General features: G+C 39.7%; 2 protein-coding genes across 3 annotated transcripts in view; one reads left to right on the top strand and one right to left on the bottom strand.

Moving 5' to 3' along the window:
- The window catches only part of PRR11 (proline rich 11), a 19,567-nt gene extending 5,851 nt beyond the window's left edge, over nucleotides 1-13,716 (bottom strand). Inside the window, exons 1-5 of one of the 2 annotated variants that reach the window (XM_075195074.1) lie at nucleotides 13,168-13,716; nucleotides 5,218-5,321; nucleotides 4,174-4,321; nucleotides 3,185-3,307; nucleotides 1,190-1,432 (exon numbers count right to left, since the gene is read on the bottom strand). In XM_075195074.1, coding sequence (XP_075051175.1) covers nucleotides 1,190-1,432; nucleotides 3,185-3,307; nucleotides 4,174-4,321; nucleotides 5,218-5,321; nucleotides 13,168-13,203 — 654 coding nt within the window. In that variant the 5' untranslated portion in view covers nucleotides 13,204-13,716. Of the gene's footprint in view, nucleotides 1-1,189; nucleotides 1,433-3,184; nucleotides 3,308-4,173; nucleotides 4,322-5,217; nucleotides 5,322-12,419; nucleotides 12,943-13,167 lie in introns of those variants that run through there. The other variant, XM_075195075.1, reaches the window with a different exon arrangement.
- SKA2 (spindle and kinetochore associated complex subunit 2) lies at nucleotides 12,924-23,354 on the top strand. Its single transcript, XM_075195076.1, has 5 exons — nucleotides 12,924-13,055; nucleotides 17,170-17,259; nucleotides 17,660-17,836; nucleotides 18,605-18,690; nucleotides 22,767-23,354. The coding sequence occupies exons 1-4, from the start codon at nucleotides 13,023-13,025 to the stop codon at nucleotides 18,683-18,685; spliced, it is 381 nt and encodes a 126-aa protein (XP_075051177.1). The 5' UTR covers nucleotides 12,924-13,022; the 3' UTR covers nucleotides 18,686-18,690; nucleotides 22,767-23,354.

Here is a 23,354-nt window from a genome sequence, read left to right as displayed (position 1 = left end):
GATGACAACATTTTCAAAGGGAATGTGATTGAGAGGAGACAGTACAAGAGTCATCATAAGACATGGAATACAATACATACAATCATAACACATACACCTCTAGGGGTAGTTATAGAACAAGATCTATTGTTCCTCGACGTATGTTGATTCCCAAATCTGTTGCTACTAGTTTCCACTTAACTCTAGATCACAAAGTGTTGCCATGACATGCATCAATATAAATTATTTTGGCACTTGTCAAGGCTCTACTATCTTGTCCCTGAAGACAGTTGACTGCCACAGAATTGTTTCTGTAACTATCCTATTTGATACAATATACAGTAAAGCACAAGACGTGACTACCAAATGTAGATCCACTTTCGGTACAAACCCAAATCTGGTCTATTGATGCATGGGGGTATAGAACCTCTATGGCTTCGGTACTCAACATATTGGGTGGGATGGTTAACATTTCTGCCATGCACCACTGGGGCCAGAAGTTCTATTTATTTTGACAGGGTACTGTGGGGTTTGGATGTTCTCCCTGTGTTGTATGGGTTTCCTCCTTGTGCTCTGGTTTTCGTCCCACAGTCCAGTAACATATTGGTAGGTTAATGTTTGTCCAGTAAACAATTTAGACTATAAGCCCCACTTGGGTAGGATCTGTCAATGAATAAACATTTTCTGTGAAGTTCTGAGTAAACCATGGTGGTGGTGCTATAAAAATAAAGAATAATAATAATTATTATTATTATATTGGCAGTATATATCTATCCATCTTCGTTAGGAATATTATTTTTCCTTGAATCCTTATGCTTTAGAATCCTGAACATCTTTCAAGACTATGGAATTACAATGACCAGTCTGAAATAGCTGTTTTACGGTCAATTATCTTTTTGTTAAATTAAGCATTTGCATAACCTCAATGACAATGTAATATTGCAATTACATAAATTGGTTATTTTTCAGTAATTGGCATATGAAAATATTTCTACCCATTACTTGTTTGAGGAAGATGATTTACCCAGTTAGATAAATGAAGCCATTGTAGCTGGGTACGGTTACAAGAGGGAGTAAAATGACTGTTACCCTATAACAGTTTTCCCCAGGTATGTAGAGCTATTATGGAAATGAGAGACAATGGAATGCTAAAGGCACTTAAGTAATGAAAACATGAAGATTTATTTTAACTGCTAGAAATGTTTCCAACCTTTGGTGGTCGGGTGCTTTCTGCTTTCTTCAGAACAGGCTGATGTTTGAGGAGCAGGAATGTTGGAGGAGGAACTGGTGGCGGAGGGGGTGGAGGAAGAGGTGGTGGTGGTGGGGGAAGAGAAGGAAAGGGATTCTCTGCCACAGCTTGCACAATAGATTCTTTTATAGAACATACAGATGTTGTTTGCCGGCAACTACAGCAGCACTGATTTCCAGGTACAGTGATGCTGGTATCTGTGTTCTGCAACAAAATGAATAAACATTTTATAGTTACAGTTAGGCACCATAGTAAAAGACAATGTTAATTCCTTTTTACAGGGCTGAAGCATACATTTCCCAGTTTGGTAGCTGAACAAACCATAAAGTTATGAATTTGGCTTATGAATGTTCCCTTGCAGCGTAGAGTTCCAAAATATTATAGTGTACAAATATTGTTTATGTTAAAGGGGATTAAAGGCATAGAGAATTAGGAATACCACAGTTGGCCAACTGGGGGTAATTAAGCCAAAATCAATACAAATATCTGCTCTGCGAATGCATATAATTGTTCCAATTAAACCATTACCATCATTGAAGCATCGCTTATTCTTTTTTTAAGTCTAATGTCACACCGGTGCTTTGTGCACCCATGTATGTCACAGGAACGGTCTGATTATTGTACTCCTGGTGCCTACACATAGCACACAGTGTAACTCTGGGCCTGATTCAGAGTGAGATATACGCCCATTAGTGCAGCATATCTTTGCGCTGTTCTCACTGCGCGTGCGCAAAAACTTTTTGCTTTATTGCACTCACGGCTCTTTACATGTGAAGAGGTGTGACGGGGAGGAAAGGGGTATTTTAGTGTCGGCAATGTACAGTAAGCGCAGATGCGACTGAAAAAGAGGATTTATTTGCAAGTGGTCAGAGGCAGGGGTAAGTAGCGGATGATGATGACAAACTCTCGAACTAGTAAACCACTTGTAATTAGAGGTGTTCGAATGATTTCGCAGACACTTAGGGCTATATTTACTAAGCTGCGGGTTTGAAAAAGTGGGGATGTTGCCTATAGCAACCAGATTCTAGCTGTCATTTTGTAGAAAGTACTAAATAAATGAAACCTAGAATCTGATTGGTTGCTATAGGCAACATCCCCACTTTTTCAAACCCGCAGCTTAGTAAATCTAGCCCCTAGAGACTTTAGTTGTCACTCAGCCTTAGGACAAGTTGAGCATATTGTAGCAAAGATAAAAACATAGTTAATTTTTTTTTTTTTATTCGCCTGTCAGGAAGTCTCTCCTGCTGTATGAGTTATGTTTAAATGATGCTTTTTAGCAAATGCGTTTGTAACATATAAAATAAAAGTTTTTTTGTACGTGTTCGCAAGGTGCGTCTGTTGTCAAGCGGACGCATTAGCTACTTATTCAGACCTGGACACATCTTAAGCTCTGAACACGACGTACATACAGCATAATCGCAAGTTCTGCTTGCGTTCCACCCAGAATCAGGCCTTCTATGAATGCAAATGGCAATGTTAATAGAGTGTATTTCTGCTCATGCGAGAGGAACTTGGTGCTTACACAAGTTCCTGTGGCTGGCATACATGTGGGCACAATCCTTCCATGGGACATTAGTCTCAAGAATCATGAGGGGAAAGCAAATCAAGGCAATCCACCAACAAAGCATAGATTATTCAATTTGCTTCTCAGATAGCGTTAGCAGCAAAGCTGTGCAATGAATGCTCTGCTTTCTTTCCTGCAGAGTTGAAATTACAGTCGGAAGCCATTTTGTAGTACAAGCAGAATGTATCCATCTACAACAGAGTTGAATAGGACACTCTTATGGACTGGACAGATTTCGTCAATGGGGGGGGGTCTACAATTCCCAGAGCAGAGACCCTCCATATTGCTACATGGAGAAAGAACGTAACAGGAGATGTATTAGCAGCATTTTCTTCACTTTCATACAATTTATTTACTACAACTTTCTTCTGAAATGCTGACAACGAGCTCACCTGGAGTGCTGATTGCAGCTTGAGAAACTCACTTTCAAGTTTATGCAAGCGCTGTCTCAGGGTGCGTAGCTCACGCTGGCAGATGAAAGATGGAGCAAACAGATTTTTTACCAAAAGAAGGTGCTGGAAAGAAACATATAGGCGTTAATCTGTAAAACTTTTATAAGAAGACTGAGAAGCTTAACAGAAAGGGTCCCAAACCCACTGAACCAAATATGCAAGTTGCTTTACATAAAATAATAACCAGGACAACGTAGAAATAAATGGCAATACATTGTTAGAATGGAGGATATTTGAGGTGAGGCTGTGATGACAGAAGAAGCATTTTCTGTGAAGACAGAGATTCCAGTCTGTACATTTATTGCAATATGTAGCCAGGAGTCAATTGGACAACAGTTTGGATGCAGCTAAATTACAATGTTACATACAATATCTAATATCTTAAAGCAAAGGCAACTCCCAAAAAACGTGTATGATGTAGATGAAGTTGAAACGCGCTATCTACCCTTTCCTTGAATGTCACAAGTAAAACAGTCCAATTTAGTCGGCAAGCCATTCAGATGGTGCCCAATGAATCCTGACATCTCTCTGTAAAAGTCAATCCCGCACTGCCCTTATAGTCCTAATACTTGCTACAGCAGACATTTTTTGATACCTGCAGTTTGCATATTACAAAAAGATATAAAAAAAAAAAGCACATCATTGCCACATCGCTCACATTTTCTTTGCTCTCAGGATATAAAGTACAGCAGTAGTCAATTTGTGATACACTGCAGCTGCTAGTCAGCAAAATATGAAGCTATTGAACTGATTTAAGTCACTTACCAGTTTCACATGCAATTACAGATGCAGTATACATGGAATTATAAAACAAACATTTTCTCTCTCAGTGTTCTGCCTTTATATTTTGTCATGGTGTGAAACATTTAAGCTTTGAAACATTACAAATTGGGGCGGGTAGTTAAACAGTTGTAATTAAATCTACATACCTTTTTCACACTGTTATTGCTCCACAAATATAAAGATATAAAGGCATTCACTATGGCATTCACTGTATTTCTTACTGTGAATCTCAACCATACAGACGGAATCATATTCAAATACCATGGTAGCTTTGCATCAGCTTGTTCTGTTACCCTGCAAAAAGGATATACACAGTCACAAATGTATACTGTAGGTTTACAACACACGGTGAACAACAATATATTTTTTGGAAAACAAATTATACCGAAACATATTGATTGACCTTGGGTCATTCTCAACAAATTTCTAGCACTCTTTCAAGCTCAGAGGATAGAAACTAGTTAAAGAAGTATTTCAGGAAGACTAACATTTTGATTTTGGTTGCTCTCACCGGCAGCTTCTATTCAATTTAAAACAAAAATAAGCCAAGTTGACAATACTTACAGACACACTTCAATTGAAAATTCTCCAAGAGCTGTGGCCCGCAGAACAGTGCCACAGTCACTAAAAACCTCCCAGACTGAATTCCCCAAGAGCTAAAGAGGAAGGCAGTAAGGAACTCAAGGTACTAATGAGGGTAACTGATGAAACACAGATGGAATTGCTGGGAAAGGAAAATTGGCAACCTATTTAATTAATGTCCCTAGGAGAAAGATTCTGTGTACAAACAACAATGAACGGTCCTGATAAATATTTTGGCTACTTTGAAATCTATACATGCTAAATGTAATAACTAGTGTTTTATCATAGAGGGCAAAATGTTATTCTTATGCACCTAAGGAGAAGGGGTTATTTAGTGGGGAGATGAACGTTACCAAGTGAGAGGCCTATTTCTGTGTGCTTGGAACGAACATTTATCAATGCATGAGGGAAGACAGCATTATACATCCTTTGTGTTTTGTTCAATAATTCCTGCCTCAGATCTTCAGTAATTGGGACTTTTTTTATACATCATAACTTAAACAATTATAAGGATACGGTTGCATAACCTTTAACCATGAAAGAAGAAAAATGCAGTCAAGTAGACCACATTATTCATATGTATTGACCTTGGAACAGGAAACTCTTACCCCACTGGATTACAGTTGGAAGCTCCTGCTTTCTTTACTGTCCATGGTTTCTTCTTCATAGGCTTCTTTGCTCTTCGGCGTGCTTGCATGTATTTTGGCATAATCTATATAAATAGCTTATTTTAGAACATTTACCAAAACATATAGATGAAAGTCACATGATATATTGTATTGCCTGTAATGTTTTCTTTATGGCAGTGGCAAGACAGTTGTACATCTATTCAAATTGTGTGATAAAACGCAATAGTTTAAATGCATTGACTTCTATGCATATATATTAATAATTATTTTTGATTAGAGTTTACCGTTTAAATTTCCTATCACACACACTATGGGAATTCCCATATGTCAAACGGTCTTAGAGGCAAGTACATGGTTATGTCATCTCATTTACAGTTGCATCCTTTAGAACAGAATGGGCTATTTTTGGCCCATAGGCCATGATCCCAAGATCCACAAAGGGAAGCAGAAATTCATTTGTACTGCAACAAACATATGGCTGATTTGAATACAGACCTGACCCGCATCCCACGCCTGGAGAAAGCGGTGGTCCTGTCCTTCACATTTGTACTATGCAAAATCTATATAAGATGTACATTAGATGTATAGGAAAACCTCATCAACTCCATTCCTGCTCCAGTTAGACTGGAAAAACATAGTAATAGTAATTTTCAGGAATAACTTGCACCTCACTTATCTAAATGACTAGTTCGAATTACTAGAATAGCTATTTATTGATGTGGTGTGTGCAAAAAATATGTCCTTTTAATTTTCACTTATATGTTAATATCAGGGAGACACTGTTTGATAACAGCCAATTTGGCAAGGAAAACAAGTGTAGTTGTTTTGTTTTCGGTTGTCAATATTCCTGAAGAACCGGACAGGTTATTCATTTTGCAGCTATCAAATCAGAATATACTGTATTGACCCTGCTATGGATTTATGAAAATATAATTTAAAAAAGGTGGCGTTTTATTTAATTAAAAAACACAAATAAAGAAATGACTTCAGCCTTATTGCGAATATCTATATTGGATGCTGCACGTAATATCGTAATGTTTCAGCTGTGCCCTCTTCCACTGAGAATGGATAAGGAGGGCCCTGCTCAGCCCTCCTTAACCTTTATCTTCACGCCTGCATTTATTTGGTCCACCTTGTATGTCCCTGCTTTCCCTATTGTAGGATGCTACGGTGCACGGTGGCACCTTACAAATCTACGATCATAATAATAATAATACATCCTGTGAGCCATGTGTAAAATTATTTTTTGGGTTATAAAGAAATCTAAAAACATTCTTGAAAAAATAGAGAAAACAAAAAAATCCCTAAAAACACAATCATTATTTGAACTATAACCTAATAAAGTAACCGAACTCATCTGTTTAATAAATGACAGACAGGAAAATAAAATCAAACTAACAACATATAACTAAAATAAATCCTACACTAATATCCATTCCATCTCCCATACCCCTACAAGCTTCTAGCCTACACTCGCCTCACACGCTTTCTTTCTGCAAACAACCTATTGGATCCTCTTCAGTCTGGCTTTCATTCGCAACACTCCACAGAGACTGCGCTGACTAAGGTTGTCAATGATTTGATCACTGCTAAAACTAAAGGCCATTACTCTCTTCTCCTGGATCTCTCTGCTGCATTTGACACAGTTGATTATAATTTTTTATACAAACGCTACAATCCTGTCCTATCCTTGTTCTCATCCCACCTATTTAAACTGCTCTTTCAGTGTTAATTTCTCTGGAAACACTTCTGCTCTGCTTCCTTTATCAGTTGGAGTACCGCAAGGCTCAGTGCTAGGTCCTCTGCTGTTCTCTATCTATACGGCTTCTCTTGGAAGTCCAATAAGCTCCTTTGGATTTCAGTATCAACTCCATGTGGATGATACATGAATTTATCTATCCTCCCCGGATCTCTCGCCTTCTGTGTTGTCCGGCATACTGAAAGACTTTCTGCCATTTTATCTTGGATGTCTCTTGAAATCACAAACTCAATCTTTCAAAAACAGAACTAATAATATTCCCACCCGCCAATAGAAGTTACCTACTTGACATTTCTGTTGGCAACAAGGCCATAAATCCCACCCCGCAAGCTCGCTGCCTAGGCGTGATCCTTGACTCAGAACTATATTTTGTTTCCCACATCAACTCTATATTTAAATCATACTGCATACATCTAAAAGACATTTCCACATTAGGCACATATCTCACAAGGCACTGCAAAAACTTTACTTCATGTACTCAGCTCCCGCATTGACTATTGCAATTCCCTCCTTACTGGTCTTCCGTGAATTAGATTCTCACCCCTACAATTTATTTTGCACGCAGTGGCTAGAATGATTTTCCTTGCAAATTGTTCTCTCTCTGCTGAGCCACTCTGTCAGTCTCTACATTGGTTGCCTGTTTGTCACCGGATCCAATATAAAATACTTCTACTACATACAAGGCCATCAACAAAGCTGCACCAACATACATCTCCTCTCTTGTCTCAAAATATCTACCAACTCGACACCTCTGTTCTGCACAAAATCTGCATCTCTCATCCACACTTATTACATGCTCCCATTCCCGGTTACAGGACTTTTTTTTGGGCTAAATCCGCTTTGTGGAATTTCCTCCCTCTCACAATAACTTTCCTCTAGTCTTTAAATTTTAAACCTTTAAGCGTTCTCTGAACACCCACCTCTTCAGGTAAGCTTATAATATTCCTCAACCACCCTCTTAACCTCCCTCAGTTACCCTATTACCACCCATTACACAGTTCACACAAAACTACAACCCTCTGACTCTGACCAACATTGCTATGCGACTGGATCATATGGCCCACTAGGCATTCTTTAACATTCTGGCTGGACCAATATGCAATGTGTGGAACTTGATCTCATGTATCAGACTCAGATTGTCCTATAGGTTGTAAGCTTGCGAGCAGGGCCCTCCTACCTCTGTCTGTCTTTTAGTATGCAGTATTGTTTTATTACTGTGTTTGTTCCAAACATTGATGATGATGTAACTCATTGTAAAGCACACAAATGTATTTGAAAATGTGCAAATGTGTTTGGAGGGCACTAGAGGCTTTCCTACATGGTACACGCATATGGAAAGGCCCACAACTTAGTGAATTGGCTCACTACCAAGGGAAATCACTTTTCAATATATGCCAATTGTATGAATAAAGTACAGACTGGAATCCATCCTTAGGGTAGTATCACACTGGTGCTTTTTCAGCAAGAAAAGTACTAGCATTCATAGTGCTCAAATGCTGACACATTGACATTTTCTGCACATATCCGCAGGAGTGGTTATGCACAGAAAACGATGAATGCAGCATCTTCAGAGACTTTTTACACCCAGGTGTCACTTTAATGTATCAGCACGAAGCAATTTGAGTGCCACCAGCACATGCTAGAAAAGTGCTAGTGTCCAAAGTGCCAGTATAACACCATCCTTAACAAGGGAAGAACTCCATTTCCATATTTTTTTTTTTTATTCCTGGTATAAGTCCTCCCCCTCCCTCTTACCCCTAAGGTAGCAGTACTTAACTATGCTGGTAATGGTCTCTTCTGCAGGGTTAGACTGGAGATGCAGATTAATCTCAAAAATGAAATAAAATATAACTGGAGTTCCTGAATGTAGGCCAATGTAAAAGATTATTGTAGGAATCTATACATATAAAATATATCTATTGTTGGCATTATTGATGCAGTGTCCACAACAGAACTTTTTTTGTGTCTAATTTGTTTTTATTGAAGTATTTAAAATAATACAAACATAATGTGTAAGCAGCGCATACGGCACAATTCAAACTTAGAATCACAAATAGGTTTCGCAGTCTAGCCATCAGCAAAAGTAGCATTGTTTGTATGAACATACATTACAAAACAGATATGGAGATATGTAAACACAGAAAGAAGACAAAGAAGTTAGATAGAAAGGAAGGGGGAAGGAGGGGAGATGTAAATGGGGGGAGGGTAGAGGGGGGACAACTCCTCGAGGTGTATAGATCCCACACAAGGAGTGAAGTGTCCTGAAGGTAAACGTGCAGCATGTCCACTCTCCCATGCAACTAACCATGACTAGCCTGAGTCCACGAGGAAGCGCCAAGAAAGAGATTGCTTAAATTCAACTCATTGTAGCCACATTGCTGCATATTCAGAGATCGTCTTATGGCCAGAGAGGGTTATGTCATTGATAAGCCTATAAAGGTCTATCCGTCGGAACCAGTCCCGTATGTCAGGGGGCACAGGAGACCGCCAGTGGACTGGGACAACTGCTAAGGTGGCATTACATAGATGTCAAAGTACTGTAGAGATTTTTATTACTGAGAAATAGGAGCCTTCGAGATACTTAATAACCAAAAGTCCAGTCCTTCCGGAGCCGAGGTACCTATGATTTCCTCTGTAACCGTTTTCAACTTACGCCAAAATGACGCCATCACAGGGTACGTCCACCATATATGGAAGGCGGTTTCCGGCCCAGAGCCACATCTCCAGAATGACCCCGAGACACCCAGGTGCATTTTGCTAAACTGAGAGAGGCACCTGTACCAGCGGACCTTATACTCCGTCGCCACCACAGAAAGGCTAGAGGAGCTCGCTATAATATATTGGAAAGTTTTGGCCCAATATTGTTCAGAAGTTTGTCTCCCCAACTCTCTATCCCAGGTGCCAGCATGGCCAGGCATCTTGGGGTATAGGTTAACAATGAGTAGTTAGTAAATCATTGAGATAGTATGTTTTGGTTCGGAGGGGACGTAGCACAACTCCTTAAAGCTAGTCAGGTTCCTGCCCACACCTTCCATAACGTCTCATGATTGGAAAGTGTCTATCCTGCAGGTATAGCCAAAACTCTGAAGCAGGCAAGCCTAATTTGTCCTGCAAGGGAGAGAAGGCACACACTTATACACTAACCACCAGCTGGCCACTCCTGAGCATCTTGTCTGTGGACCATGCTCTAAAAGCCTCTGGTGTGAGTCCAGGTGTAAAGTCAGGATTGCCAGTCAGGGAGGTAAGGGGCAATAATGGGGAAGAAATGTCAAGGTTCAGAGCCTGGTCCAGCATTGGAGAGTGGTGCTAATGGTGGGATGTAGGGTATGTGCGAGCTTGGGCAGCCAGGGGAGTATGGTTGTGGAGATTGCCATCACCTGTCCCTCAATGTGATTCCACTGCTTAGAAGGTGCCACTCTAGTCAACTCCATTACTCTATTAAGGAGTATATCCTGATAATATTTAGCGAAGTGGGGGAGCTGAAGGCCCTCGTGTCTTCCACACGTACAAAATGTAAGGGCGAAACCTGGGGGGGTTTACCTGCCCAAACAAACTCACATACTACCCTTTGTAGACCTAGGAAAAACATTTGGAAGAATGTTCATTTTGATTATATTTATCCTCCCTAGTCATAAGAAGCCTCGAGAATGTCAGCAGCCAAAGTCCACCTGAAATTTGGGAATTAATGGGACAAAATTATTTTTGCACAAGTTGGAGAGATCTTTCAGCAGCAGCATCCCTAGGTATTTAATTTGAGAGGAATGCCAAGTGAAGGGGAAGGAGCATTTAATGCCCTCTACAACGAGCGGTGGAATAGAGAGATGGAGAGATTCAAAGGCATAGATTTGGTGTAGTTAATTTTAAAATTGGACAGTGCCCCAAACCTCTCAAATTCAAGCATTAAGTTAGGTAGTGAGATCAAGGGGTTGGTGATTGTTGCCAGCAGGTCATCTGTAAAGAGGGCTAATATGTGCTCCGTCGTCCCCACCATCACCCCAGACACATCGAGATTGTTCCTGATCGACCGAGCCAGAGCCTCCATGCATAGTACAAAGATCAACGGGGACAGCGGGAACCCCTGACGAGTGCCATTGTAAATGGAAAATGATCGGAGAGTCTTTGATCTTAATATGTGCTGTGGGATTCACAACAGAAATTTTTTTTAATATGTTAAATTAGAAAATGAGTGTCACAAAGACACAATATGCGACAGACCCCTTTTTCTCATTCTACATAGACATATTTGTGAATACGTAGTTTAAAAATGGTTCATCTTTGTTTTAACAAAAGCAGTGGTCAGTTCCCAGAGAAGCATTAAAAAAGTTGATAATTTGACATTAGTTTTTAAACAATTTTGGAAGCTTAGCCAGTAATGCTGTAAGTCTAGGTATGTGTGCGAGGCAGGAAATAGAAAGGCGGTGGATCTGTAATGAATAAAACTTATAGAACTCGTTTATTAATAATCTACAGAATATGGAATATGTTAATATCGTCTAATGTCTACATCTTCTAAACTCTTATGACAACAAACTGTCCCTCATTACTGCCCACTGGCTATCATTTCAATCAGTGAATTTTCTCCATTGATCACCAAATATAATCCTTGATGTGTTGGCTTTACATGAATACCACCACTCCAAGTCACTGGGGTGCAATCTAGCGAATAGGTGGGCACACCAGAGCACCCCAGGTGTTTTGGAACTACTTGTCCCTGGATAGCATGCTGGGTGTTGTAGGTACATATACAAAGATCAAGTGTAGCATAACTGCTTCCAGGGTCAGTCCGCCAATGGTTAATTTCTTTCCTGGAAAATCACCCATCCTACAAAAGGTTAACCCCTTTCGCCCACATACAGAAGCCTAATTAGATGTAATTTACTAAAACACTTTAGAGACCATACACAGTATAAACAAAGAATCATGATTGACCAAATGTTGCTGCACAATCATTGAGGCATCACCAGCTTCGACAGTAAAAGCTCAGAGATTACTTTAACAGAATTATCACCATTTATTTATATAGCACAACTGATTCCGCAGCGCTGTACAGAGAACTCACTCACATCAGTCCCTGCCCCATTGGAGCTTACAGTCTAAATTGCGTAACACACACACAGACAGAGAGAGAGAGACAGACTAGGGTCAATTTGACAGCAGCCAATTAACCTACCAGTATGTTTTTTGGAGTGTGGGAGGAAACCGGAGCACCCGGAGGAAACCCATGCAAACACAGGAAGAACATACAAACCCCTCACAGATAAGGCCATGGTTGGGAATTGAACTCAAGACCTCAGTGCTGTAAGACAGAAGTGCTAACCACTTAGCCACCGTGCTGCCCATGCCGAGGCAGAGCTTGCAGCATAAGGACTGTCAGCAGCGGCTGAGCGAGTGTGATGGTGACTGCTACAGATAATGTGCTCACCGTGGTTCAGATGAATGGAAGCCTCTCCCAGCTGCCAAGTCACCGAGACACAGCACTGCTATATTCAAAATCAGAACGCAGCGCGGTGTATCCAATCAGAGCAAGCAACAACCGCCGCACCCCGCCCCTATCAATCAGCTCATCAACTCATTGGCTTAACCAGCCAGCCAATCAGCGACCTCTCTTGTACCTGCTTCTGCTCTACGGTGAGGGGGTGGGGTGTCCATTTACCAGCCAATCCATTCGCCGTGTTTTTTTGCATTTCCCCACCATATTGTTTTCGTAAAAGTATTAAATTCGCAGAACGGTGAAATGAGCAATAAGCGTTGCAGACGAGATCGCTTAACTAAATAGCATCACAGTACATGGTCGTCAACCAATGGCACTATGCAGCTTATAAAGTGGTTTACATTGCGCTCTGACCAATGAGCCGATTGGCCTTATTCGCCGCCGACCAATCAGGGCTCTGCTCCATCTGACAGCTACCCAATCAGCATCGCAGGCTATTTGCACCCAGTCGAGTCTTCTACAGACAGGGCTCCTCCTCCGTGCCCTCCCCCGCTCGTATTCCCGGGTCCGCCTGAGGAATGTAAACTATTCAACATGGAGACAGCAGTCAATAAGCTGGAGGCTCTGGTAAGACGACGTCGGGGGTGTGTGCAGGGCACAGCCACCCCAACCCGCACGGAGATCGCCATCCGCCGCGGGCCAAGGATGGGGGTGTGGGAAGCACCGAGCAAAAAATCACCTGGCTCTGACGGCCTGAACATAGCGCTGTTAACATGAGTGTCCGCCGCCCGTGCACTGCTCGCCCCCGGGAAGCGGCGGGGGAACGGCTGATGTGCACAGTGCTGGGGGCGGCTCTGTCTCTTGCTTAGTGGAGGGGCGAGCGACGGGCCCGGGTGGTCCGTACATCCACTGAGGAGGTGCGGGCTAAGAAATGGCGGGAGCCGGAGACGCCTCCTGACTCTGCTTCCCCACCCACTCCGCTTACTCTACTTCTCCATCTCTTTCCTGCCTCCATCTCTACTATGTGTTATAGGCAGATGCTAGATTGTCCGCTCTCTGCCCAATCTCCAAACCACACCGAATCCTCCGGCTATCTACTAATCTGCAGCCCTCTCCTGCTCCGCCCTGCCGGAGCTCTCCTCCCTCTGTCCCTGTCATTTCTTCACACCGATCACTCCTCCTATTTTTCCTCATTAGTCCAATTATTTTGTCCATTTAACGCCCCACTTCCTAATCTTTGTGTAATATCATGCTCCAGGTCCTGTCTCCTCCATACTGACATGTATCTTTCCCTTCCATCGTTCTCTATTCCCCGCCCATCACCCGTCCTCCGTGCAATCCCCTCCTTTATGTTGCTTTATTATTTTTCTTTGGCCTATGCTTTCTGGTCCGCTACAACTTTAAAGGGGAAGTAAAATTGATGTTGTAGAGAAGGATGACTTGTGATGAGTAGAAGGTGTGTTTACTCACACTCATTAAGTAGTGGTCATGTTTCTGTGGAAGTGCCACATCTCAAGTAACTGACTTGTATCAAACTCCTGCAGCAGAAACCCACCCACTCTCTTTCTGTCACATATAAAGATGTCTATAAAGGAAGACCAATGAACGAATTACAGAGTTGTATTTGCTATTAGTATATACAGATATATTGCATAGTAGCACACACTTGCCGAAGTTTCCAGTCAGCAAGACCATAAGAAGCACATATTCTGTATATCTGTGTGGATGAATGACTTGTGGGTTTGTAAAAAAACTGCCCCCTTTGTGCTTCCATTCCCAGCTAGTAATTAGGTGTTATCTGATGGGTACCATTTGGACCAGAATTGAACTGAGGAAGTAAATTAAGTGCCGGACCATACTGAAGCTTTGATAGCATCCCAACACTCATTTCCATCCTTGCTGACAGAATTCCATGGATGGCTTTAGTCCCTGGCACTGAACGCAACAGTATCATTTGAGAGAGGGATACAGAAGGGGTAGCAAAGAGTAGATAATAAAGAGGAAATATTACTTGAAGTATGGAGTGAGGGGGGTCTGGAAGAAGAAGCTAAGTAGGCAGGTCTCTTTAAATTTGTGTTTCTTAGATCTCTTGATTGTAATTTGAGATGAACATTTAACTAAAGCTGCAATAAAATAAATACTGCTCTAGAAGATTTTAGAACCAGTTTATCTACTTCTGCAAGATCCCACTTTTAACAGGACATCTGACATAGTTTCTTTCAATCTTCCAGGCATTAATGGAAATGTTCAAACGTATCTAATCAGTGATGGTGTAATTACTCTTTCTCTTCCACATTAGCTTCATTTTATAGGAGTCATGAATTTAAAGCTGGTAGGACGGTTACTGCACCAGACATTGCATTTAATAGATGTTATGTTCCTTATCACCTTTGGCTCTGCTTGAGTCTCTGAAGCAGGAGAGATCCAACACAGCAGCTCTTAGCTTTTTTATTTGAACAGAGAGAGCTGAGCAACAATGTTATTTTTCAGGGGTTAATTATGGTTGGGATTTACTAAAAGTGTAATTTCCTACCAGCTTGTTAGACTCATGGTCTCCTCCATCCTGTACAATCAGGATGAAGGTGAGGGTAGCCCAGTTGAAAGAAGACCAAAGAAGCTGGTGAATGTTAGGCCTCAAGTAAATCATTCTCATTTATCTGTACAAAAGAAAAAAAAAAGCCTTATTTCTTTTTCTGTTTTAGGACAGGTGTGGATCTGCTCTACAATGTCTATTTCTTAGTCAATTGCAATTTAATTGTGTATTGGGGGACTGCCGTTCTGCATTCCAAACACTTGTCTCTAGTGACACTACCCATGCTGCCCATCTACTTGTTATCTCATGTAGCATTATAGTCACTGTTAATAACTACTGTATTCTATATGTTGTTAGCTTGACACTTTGAAGCCCCTAAGGCTTTCAAAGGTGCAGGTTTGTTGGGTCAAACAATATTACTACCTATACTACAACATACTTTATAAGAACAGCTAGGCATTTATTAGAAAATGTACATATTTGCAATCAATTTTTAGGGTAAATGCTTATAACTTATGTTATATAAGGTCATTCTATTAACACATTTCTTAAAAATAACATTTTCTATCACATGTAATATTGAATAATGTGTTATAGAATGATTTGTTCCAAATCAATCCCTTGCATTCTGCCATTAGTAAAGAATTTGCCCACTATAGACAATTTTTAAAGGATAATTTAACTTTTTGAAAAAATTGTTTTTAAAAATAATTTCACACCTTCCTTACCTAATTCTTGGTGGTACCTCTGCACCAAAGGGAAACCCCTGATATGATATTAAGCATCCAGAAGGGAAGACTAGATTAGAAGAGCAGACTGCAACTGAGAGCAACATTGGCCATGTGTTGTGCAGCATCATTCAGCTGCTTCACCCCATTAATGTAAGTTGCAAAGTCCTAGTGCAATGACTGTTTGGAAAGGGACTTCAAAATGTATTTATGTGAGTATAATAACATAAATATGGTCCTCTAAATAGAGTCATTCGTTCTGGAGGCCCGATTTCATTATTTTTAAAACCCTTTTAGAAAGTGGAATTGTCCTTTACGTCTCTTGCTGATATTTGCTATTTCCAGGGAAAAAAAAAAAATCTTTGTACAGAATTGCAAAAGCCCCTCTTTGGAAAGATAGTATATTTCCTTATTTGATCAGATGTCCTATGTGATCTGTAATAGAAATTGACTTTACAGTGTGCATAATGTGTCATTGGAAGTCATTTAATAATCATACAGAATATATTATGGGGACAAACACTACTAAATAAAAGTCGGTCAGAAAGCTGCTTCTCTCCTGTGGATGAAATGTGCTTTCAATGAACTTGCCAGTTAATATGTAATTTAACTGAAGAACTTTAGCCCAGTGTTGGCCCAATTGTATATAAACAATCCTAACATAATAATCCTTTCCATAATCCTGTTACGTGACTACTTTTGTCCTATAATAATTTCTCCAGTGTTTCTCATTTTAGAGAATAACTCTTGTCACTAATGGATGGGGAAGAATGTTGCAGACTTTTGTATTTGCTTAGCAGAAGTAGGGAAAAGGTTTATGTAATTACAGAATAACATTTTTAAACCTAGTTGAGTTTAGATCTCTTCTTTGGTGGAAATACCTTTTTATTTGTAATAGTGGATGTTTGATATAAATAGCCGAATAAGAAACACCTTTAAGTTTGGCATTTTTAGTCTGCCGAAAACGTTTAATTTCTCTGTGCCCCACCAACCCCCCTCACCCATTCAGAATCCTGTCCAGAGCCCTTTTTATGTTGTACTACTAGTGACCACGCACAAAAAGCAGTGCAATGTTAAAAGGGCATCGGCCAGTGACCCAAACTACGTTCTGGATGGACATCAAGGCTACTCTCCTAGCCAGCGGACGAGCCTCTAGAATCGCATTGCTTTTTCTTCTTAAAACTAAAGCTTTTTCTGCTAATAATTGCTCTGACTTTATTGCACTACTGTACTATACAGCTAGCAGTGCAATAGTATTGTCAAAGCATTTGGAAGCAGAGAACACCTGCATACATCTAGTAAATATTGGAGAACCACTCTATTGACCGCTGCGTGAACCTGGAAAGATGGAATATTCCTGCAATGTACATTTTAGTGTTTTAACATATCTTAGCATAATAAAATCTGCTGTTTTTCAATTTATCTTTTCTTGTACATTATAAACATCAGGAAAAATCTAATCTAAAAATTTAAATTTCAGTTCCAGAAAGCAGAGTCTGACTTGGATTACATCGAGCAAAAACTAGAGTTTGAAATAAGGAAGAGCCTCCCTGATGACTCCTCAGCACAGGTACTTGGTCTTTATTGATAGCTGGTTAGTTTTAGTTCCTTCTGTGATTTACTGTTGGTTGTTGTCTTTGTTTGAACATTTGTTTCTTTTATGGTAGTTTTAACACATTTCAGCAGTCTGTTCCTTCAGTAATTCCAGCTACTGAATTTGGAGAATCTGGTTAATCGTTTATATAGGTGGTAATTTTTCAGCAACTGATTCTGGCTGAGAAATAATAGATATACTACTTACTTTTATCACTGGTCCATCATGATTTTTTTTGTGTGCACACAAACAGTTCTTCTCCATAGTGCTAAGTGATCCCTCTTTGATCATTTGTTAATTCAAAAGGTCTGTGTGGGTGATAAAAATGTAAAAAGCCTTTGTATACCTAAATATTGGTGTAAATATTTTATTTTAGGAAAATCCCACCAAATTGCTGGAGCAGTTGGCAAGTGTGAAGTCACGATTTAAGTCTTTGTCATCGCAGCTGGATAAGATTGCTGCAGACCAGCAAAAGTCAGTTGAGCGTATTCACACAACTATTGCAAATACACTGAAAATGGTGCAGCATTTACAGCAACAAACAGATTTTCAGGTACAACTTTCTGATATTTGAGATGTTTAGATTACTAGATGTGTGTGTTTTTGTTGCTATATCTGGATCAGTAAATCTATGATTTGGCGACACTTTTGTTTCTTGGTCCTAAATGTTTTGAATATTTGTTGCTTTGCCCATGACCACCTAGTCCCAAAGTGAGGGGTCCTGCCAGTACTGTGCATGGTTGCAGCCTTTATAGTTGGCTAATTCATAATTGGGCCAACACATTTTGCGTTCTACAGTCATAGCTAATGTGGCCTTCACAATCTGATCCTTCACTGCAAAAGCACTGACAATACCCTGTTACTAACCACTGCTTTCTCCTTATAGCCAAGCACCTCACTCACTTCACTCCTTCCCTTAATTTCCTGAAACCAGAAGCTGTAGTTTTCTGAAAGGTCACAGTTCCTGAGGACTGAATCCATCCATTCCTTTTCAATAGCTCTGAATAGAGCTATGGGGGGTTCCAGAGGTGGAGCAGGTCATATTAATAGGAGGTTGGTGAAATTTTGACAACCCCTTTAAAGCTTCACTACACCCAGCTGGAGCCCCAGAGATCTAGTTTGTGTAGCTGTTTTTCCTTTTACAGCCCTGTCATAAAACCGAGCGGAGGGGTGTGGGAGCACCAATTACTTTGGGCTCCAGTTGAGAGTCGGGGCTGCAATACCACCTTTCTGTAAGATAAATTGGACTTATTTTGACTGAATGTTACATGTCACTTGAAAGCATGAGAAACTGATGTGCCTCTCCATTATGTATATGCAGGTGCCCCCATTCTCTGAGGAGGAACTTCATGCTCTCCAACAATTTGAGACCCTGGCATTGAAGGGCATAAACTTGCAATGAACAAGGTAATGTGCTCACATTTCTTTATCATTCAAAATAGACTTTGTTTTGCCAATTCAGTAAACATCATCACCATAATTTTTTTAAACATGCAAGTTGGTTTATGTAACAGTTACTATAAATGTTCTTGAATATATTTCTAATGGTTTGAGGACCTTCTAGCAACTAAAAGATAATTTCGATACAGTTATGAACATGAGGGAATATCCTGTTTACATCAAACTTCATGTTAAAGTCTGTTGAAAAACACTGCATAGTGCTTTACAGAAACTAAAGTGACTGAAAAGAAAGATACCTTGTAGACTAGATAATTTAATCTTCCTCTAAAATCTTTTCTTCAGAATGTACGTGTCAAAATTGCATTAGAGTTCAACACTTTTACTGGTTACTGCTCTAGAGCCACATGTGAAAACAAGTTTCTGCCAGTTTTTATGTCTAAAATCAATACCAGTTCAAACAGAACTTTGAGGACAAAAAAACACATTTGTTTTGAGTGAGTTATCTGTACTTTATCCTAATGGATATAATGCAGCAAGTGAAACTTGTAGATTAAAGTGTCTCATCCTATGTTAAGTTTAAAGGGGAATACTAGTCTATATAGTATGGAGGCAAGAGTACTCTTTATGCGAGTCTTGTAAAAACATTGTTAGAGGTTACAAAGTCTGGAAGTCCCACTACACCTGCTACCAGCTTACACGTTGGGTGCTGCAGCCCCCGTCACTACATATCTCTGGCCGTCAGTGACTCCATGGGAAACCAGAGGTTGGCTTATGTAGACAGATGGATTAACTTCAAATTGAGGGATATCACAAATTATGTTTATGTAGTGGTTTAGGTTGGATGTACTTCTAACTGCACTCCAGATCACTGAGAGGTAATTAGACCTACAATTGTTAATTTCCTTTATCGCTTTGACATGGGTTAAATGTTAGAAATTTAGCTCAGTATCCTGGGACTAGAGGAATTTACCTGTTTTTATATAATTTGCAGTGTTACAGAGCAGTGGTTTTTCAATGAACTCTAAAGATAATTGTTTGAGCGTTGATGTCTTTGTTAAATCTGGATTCAAGTAGAGAAGTAGAGCAAGAACAGTTGGAGTTTAAAGGCTAATTTCATATTGCAAGTAATACCCCATCTCACTTACTTACCTTTGGTGTTCAGGAGTTTTGTTGGGACCTCCACTGCCCTCCTGGTTCCCACAGGTAGCCTGTTGGTACTCAACAATGCTCTGTCTGTCTGTAGAAAGGAGTGTTGCAGTGCGGTCTTCGCGCCTCCTGACACAACCCTTTTTTTTTTTTTTTTCTTTAAATGGGTTTGGGCAGAACATTTGACCCCCTAAAACCTCATGATCGGAGTTCTAAGCCAGCAACTATTTGAGATGGGAATAACTAGCTTTGGTCAGTTTTGAATGGAATTCGTCTATATACCTTTTTATGTAGTGTTGGATGTAAGATAATATCTTTAATGTATTGTCCCAAGCTTTTAGCGTTGTGGAAAAAGGGCCGCACAAGCAATTCAAAATATACTATAGTTTTCACTTTAACAGTAAAACGAGTCCTTTAGTAAGAGGAGTTCAGTACTTGTACAGTGTGTGTGTGTGTTATGGAGATGACGATTTAGTCCTTTGGGCGTTTGGTCACCACGTACAGCCTGTATGAGCAGTGTTGTTGATCTTAAGAATGTCTAGGACAGGCCTGTCCAACCTGCGGCCCTCCAGATGTTGTGAAACTACAAGTCCCAGCATGCCCTTCCAGCTATCAACTGGTTGTCTACCAGCAAAGCATGCTGGGGCTTGTAGTTTCACAACACCTGGAGGGCCGCAGGTTGGACAGGCCTGGTCTAGGATGAAACAAAATATTTCCACTAAGAAGTCACTTAACTTACAGATGGTTGATGGTAGTAGAAAACGCTGTCTCAGAAGTAGTTCCTGAATATCCCATAAGTGGTCAATTGGGTTCATTCTAACATAGACTTGGGCTTAAATGTCCTTAATACCTGTGTTATGGTATGTTTGTACATGCTTGTGTCTTTTTTTAAAAAAAAAAATAAAGCTGAATAATTGTTGCTACCCTATCGGGGGATAGTTTAAAAGAAAAATGTAAAAAAATAATGGGTACCATAGAGGCAAAGAGGTCACCATTGCTGCTTCACTGATTTTCTTCCCACGAGCCAAAGACCTAGTGGTAGGTTAATGGTTGATTAATATTGGCCTATCTGTGTACTGTGTATGCGCAAAGAAATCTAGATTTTTAAGCTCCATGTGGGATAAGGACTGATGTGTATGAACTAATACTGATTGTATAATATGTTTATTTGATATAAATAAAGAATTACAAAAAATATAACTTCAGCTTATTTGTCCCATATAATGGAACTATAATAACCATTTAATCCACTATGGTCCCAATTAAACATCTGTCTTATAAAAGTGATAATTCACAGAAAATAAGGAGTTAAAAAGTTATTCCAGCTGTAGCGAGCACCGTTCATTAACATGAACATTGGCTTTGTCGTCCCGAGTGCAAAATCAGCAAAGTATTTAGCAGCGAAAGGGTTTATTTCACATTACAGATGGCCTAGCTAAAAAGTATTTGAAAAAACAAACAAACGCAATGTCCTTAGTATTGAAAGGAAATGGCATATAGTGAGTATGTGTGTATATGTGTATGTATATGTGTGTGTGTGTGTGTATATATATATGGGGTGGGGTAATTCTAATTTAATAGACAAGTGGGAGAGAAGTATGCATTTATTAGTAGTGCATAATATTATTTGTATAGCCACAATCATTACGTAGCACTGTACAGAGAATATGTAGTAATTTACATGATAAACACTAAATAGTTAGATCGCTATTTCACATTCCATGATTTTACACTTTTTTTGGGAATTTACCTCCCCTCCCTTCCCCCCGGTCCTGGTCCATTCACGGCCTAATGTTCAGTAGGCCCGTTTTTTTACTGGTACCTTGAAAATGTGAAATGGGAGTTTGTGTAGTGTGACCAGTGTCAAGAAAAGTACAGTATCAAAAGGTTGATAGCGTCAAGCCTGCTGTCTCTAATCACAGTATGGGAATTGTTTTCTGATTGCTTATAAACCAGCCACAAACAAAGTATTGTCTCCACCTAGAACACATACTTTGGCTGGATGTTAAAGAGAAGTATGGCTATAGTAATAACTTGCTCACTAAGGTCTGATCATAAGCATAGTTACACTGTAACTTGAATTCCCAGCCTGACACAGATTATTTATATAAAAAAAATAAAAATGCGAATTCTATACAAGCACATATGTGTCTGTTCTAGAGACTGTTTACCCCATGATTTCTCCCTCAGTTGGTCAGTTGACTCCTCTGGGGTTTCACTTGTCAACACCTCCTGTCTTCCCAGCAGATGGCTGGGCATGACACATTTGCAATTTTAGATTAAATAACTGGTGTATAAAGTGTGACTGCAATTTATTAGGTGTGTCCTTATTAAGGGTGTGTTGCTTTGTTACATAAATATCCATTTGCTTTACAGTCCAATAAGCAGCTTACTATAATGACTGGGTGATTATTGTGCCAATAACCAGCATAGCTCTACATTTCCCCCCTCTTTATATTGTACCTTATGATAAGTGCAATCTGACTGCATCTTTATAAGAACATTGATGTCTGTGGAGAATGCACTCACAGTACACAGGGATGGCTTTTCAAATGCAGGAAGGACCAAAAATACTACAGGATGTGTGCAAGGTCCTTCCTGTGTTTGAAAAACTCAGTGTGTACTGGAAGTCCATTCTATGTAGAGCTCAATGATCTCTATTACAGATTCCTAAGGCAGAGTTTGCGCCATCACTGCGCTTTTATGGCACCCAGTGTTTGTGAAACCAAAATCATGGGAGAAAAAAATGTATTTTAATGCATTTTTAGCACATTTTAAAAATAATTGGACAAGAAAATATAAGCTAAAGACTAGTTTTTAATTGGATAATGCTCTTTAAATTGTTTCATTTATGATCCTCTTAATAAGTACTATCATTTTATAAGTATACATTGCTTTTAAGGTTGTATGCTCAATAATGTTCACTGTAATTTTAGTGTTTTAAAGAAACAAGAAACACCAAAGATCTTGAGGAAGACAACGCTGTAGAACGGAATGAATGGATTATCTGCACAAGCTTCATTGTGCATGGACTACTCTATTCATGTAAGGCCATGTAAAAGGGAAATCTCAACATTGATCATATTATTCCTGTGGATGACAACTCTTCACTTCTCTTACTATGTATTCTATTTTTCGATGAAAAAAGCCTTCAAGTGTCTCCTATTTTCAACAAAACTATAAGATACATGGTGTATGAATTCTTAGTACACTTGTTATAAATAACACGGAAATGCCCAACAATGGAGGACTGTTTTTTTTTTTGATGCAAGATGTAGCTTAGCAATCCAATCTAGCCCAAAGGAGTTTCAGAATTCCAAAACCAGAGTGTGGAGTTGGTTTTTTCCACCTAGAAGCAGAATGCTACAATTTTTATTACTCAGAGTATAGGGGAAAACCCCAAAGACATTACAGTAACTATGCAAAATGTTTTTATATTAAAGACATAAACATATAAAACTGAAGGATTCTTTGGGTGAAGTATCACTTTTGCCGCGGAAGTAAAATAAAAAATTACAACCTTA

Source organism: Mixophyes fleayi, chromosome 2, assembly GCF_038048845.1.
Source record: "Mixophyes fleayi isolate aMixFle1 chromosome 2, aMixFle1.hap1, whole genome shotgun sequence".
In the NCBI taxonomy this organism is placed as follows: domain Eukaryota; kingdom Metazoa; phylum Chordata; class Amphibia; order Anura; family Limnodynastidae; genus Mixophyes; species Mixophyes fleayi.
The sequence above is the reverse complement of the archived record's forward strand: the minus strand, read 5'-3'. Positions and strand labels throughout refer to the sequence as shown.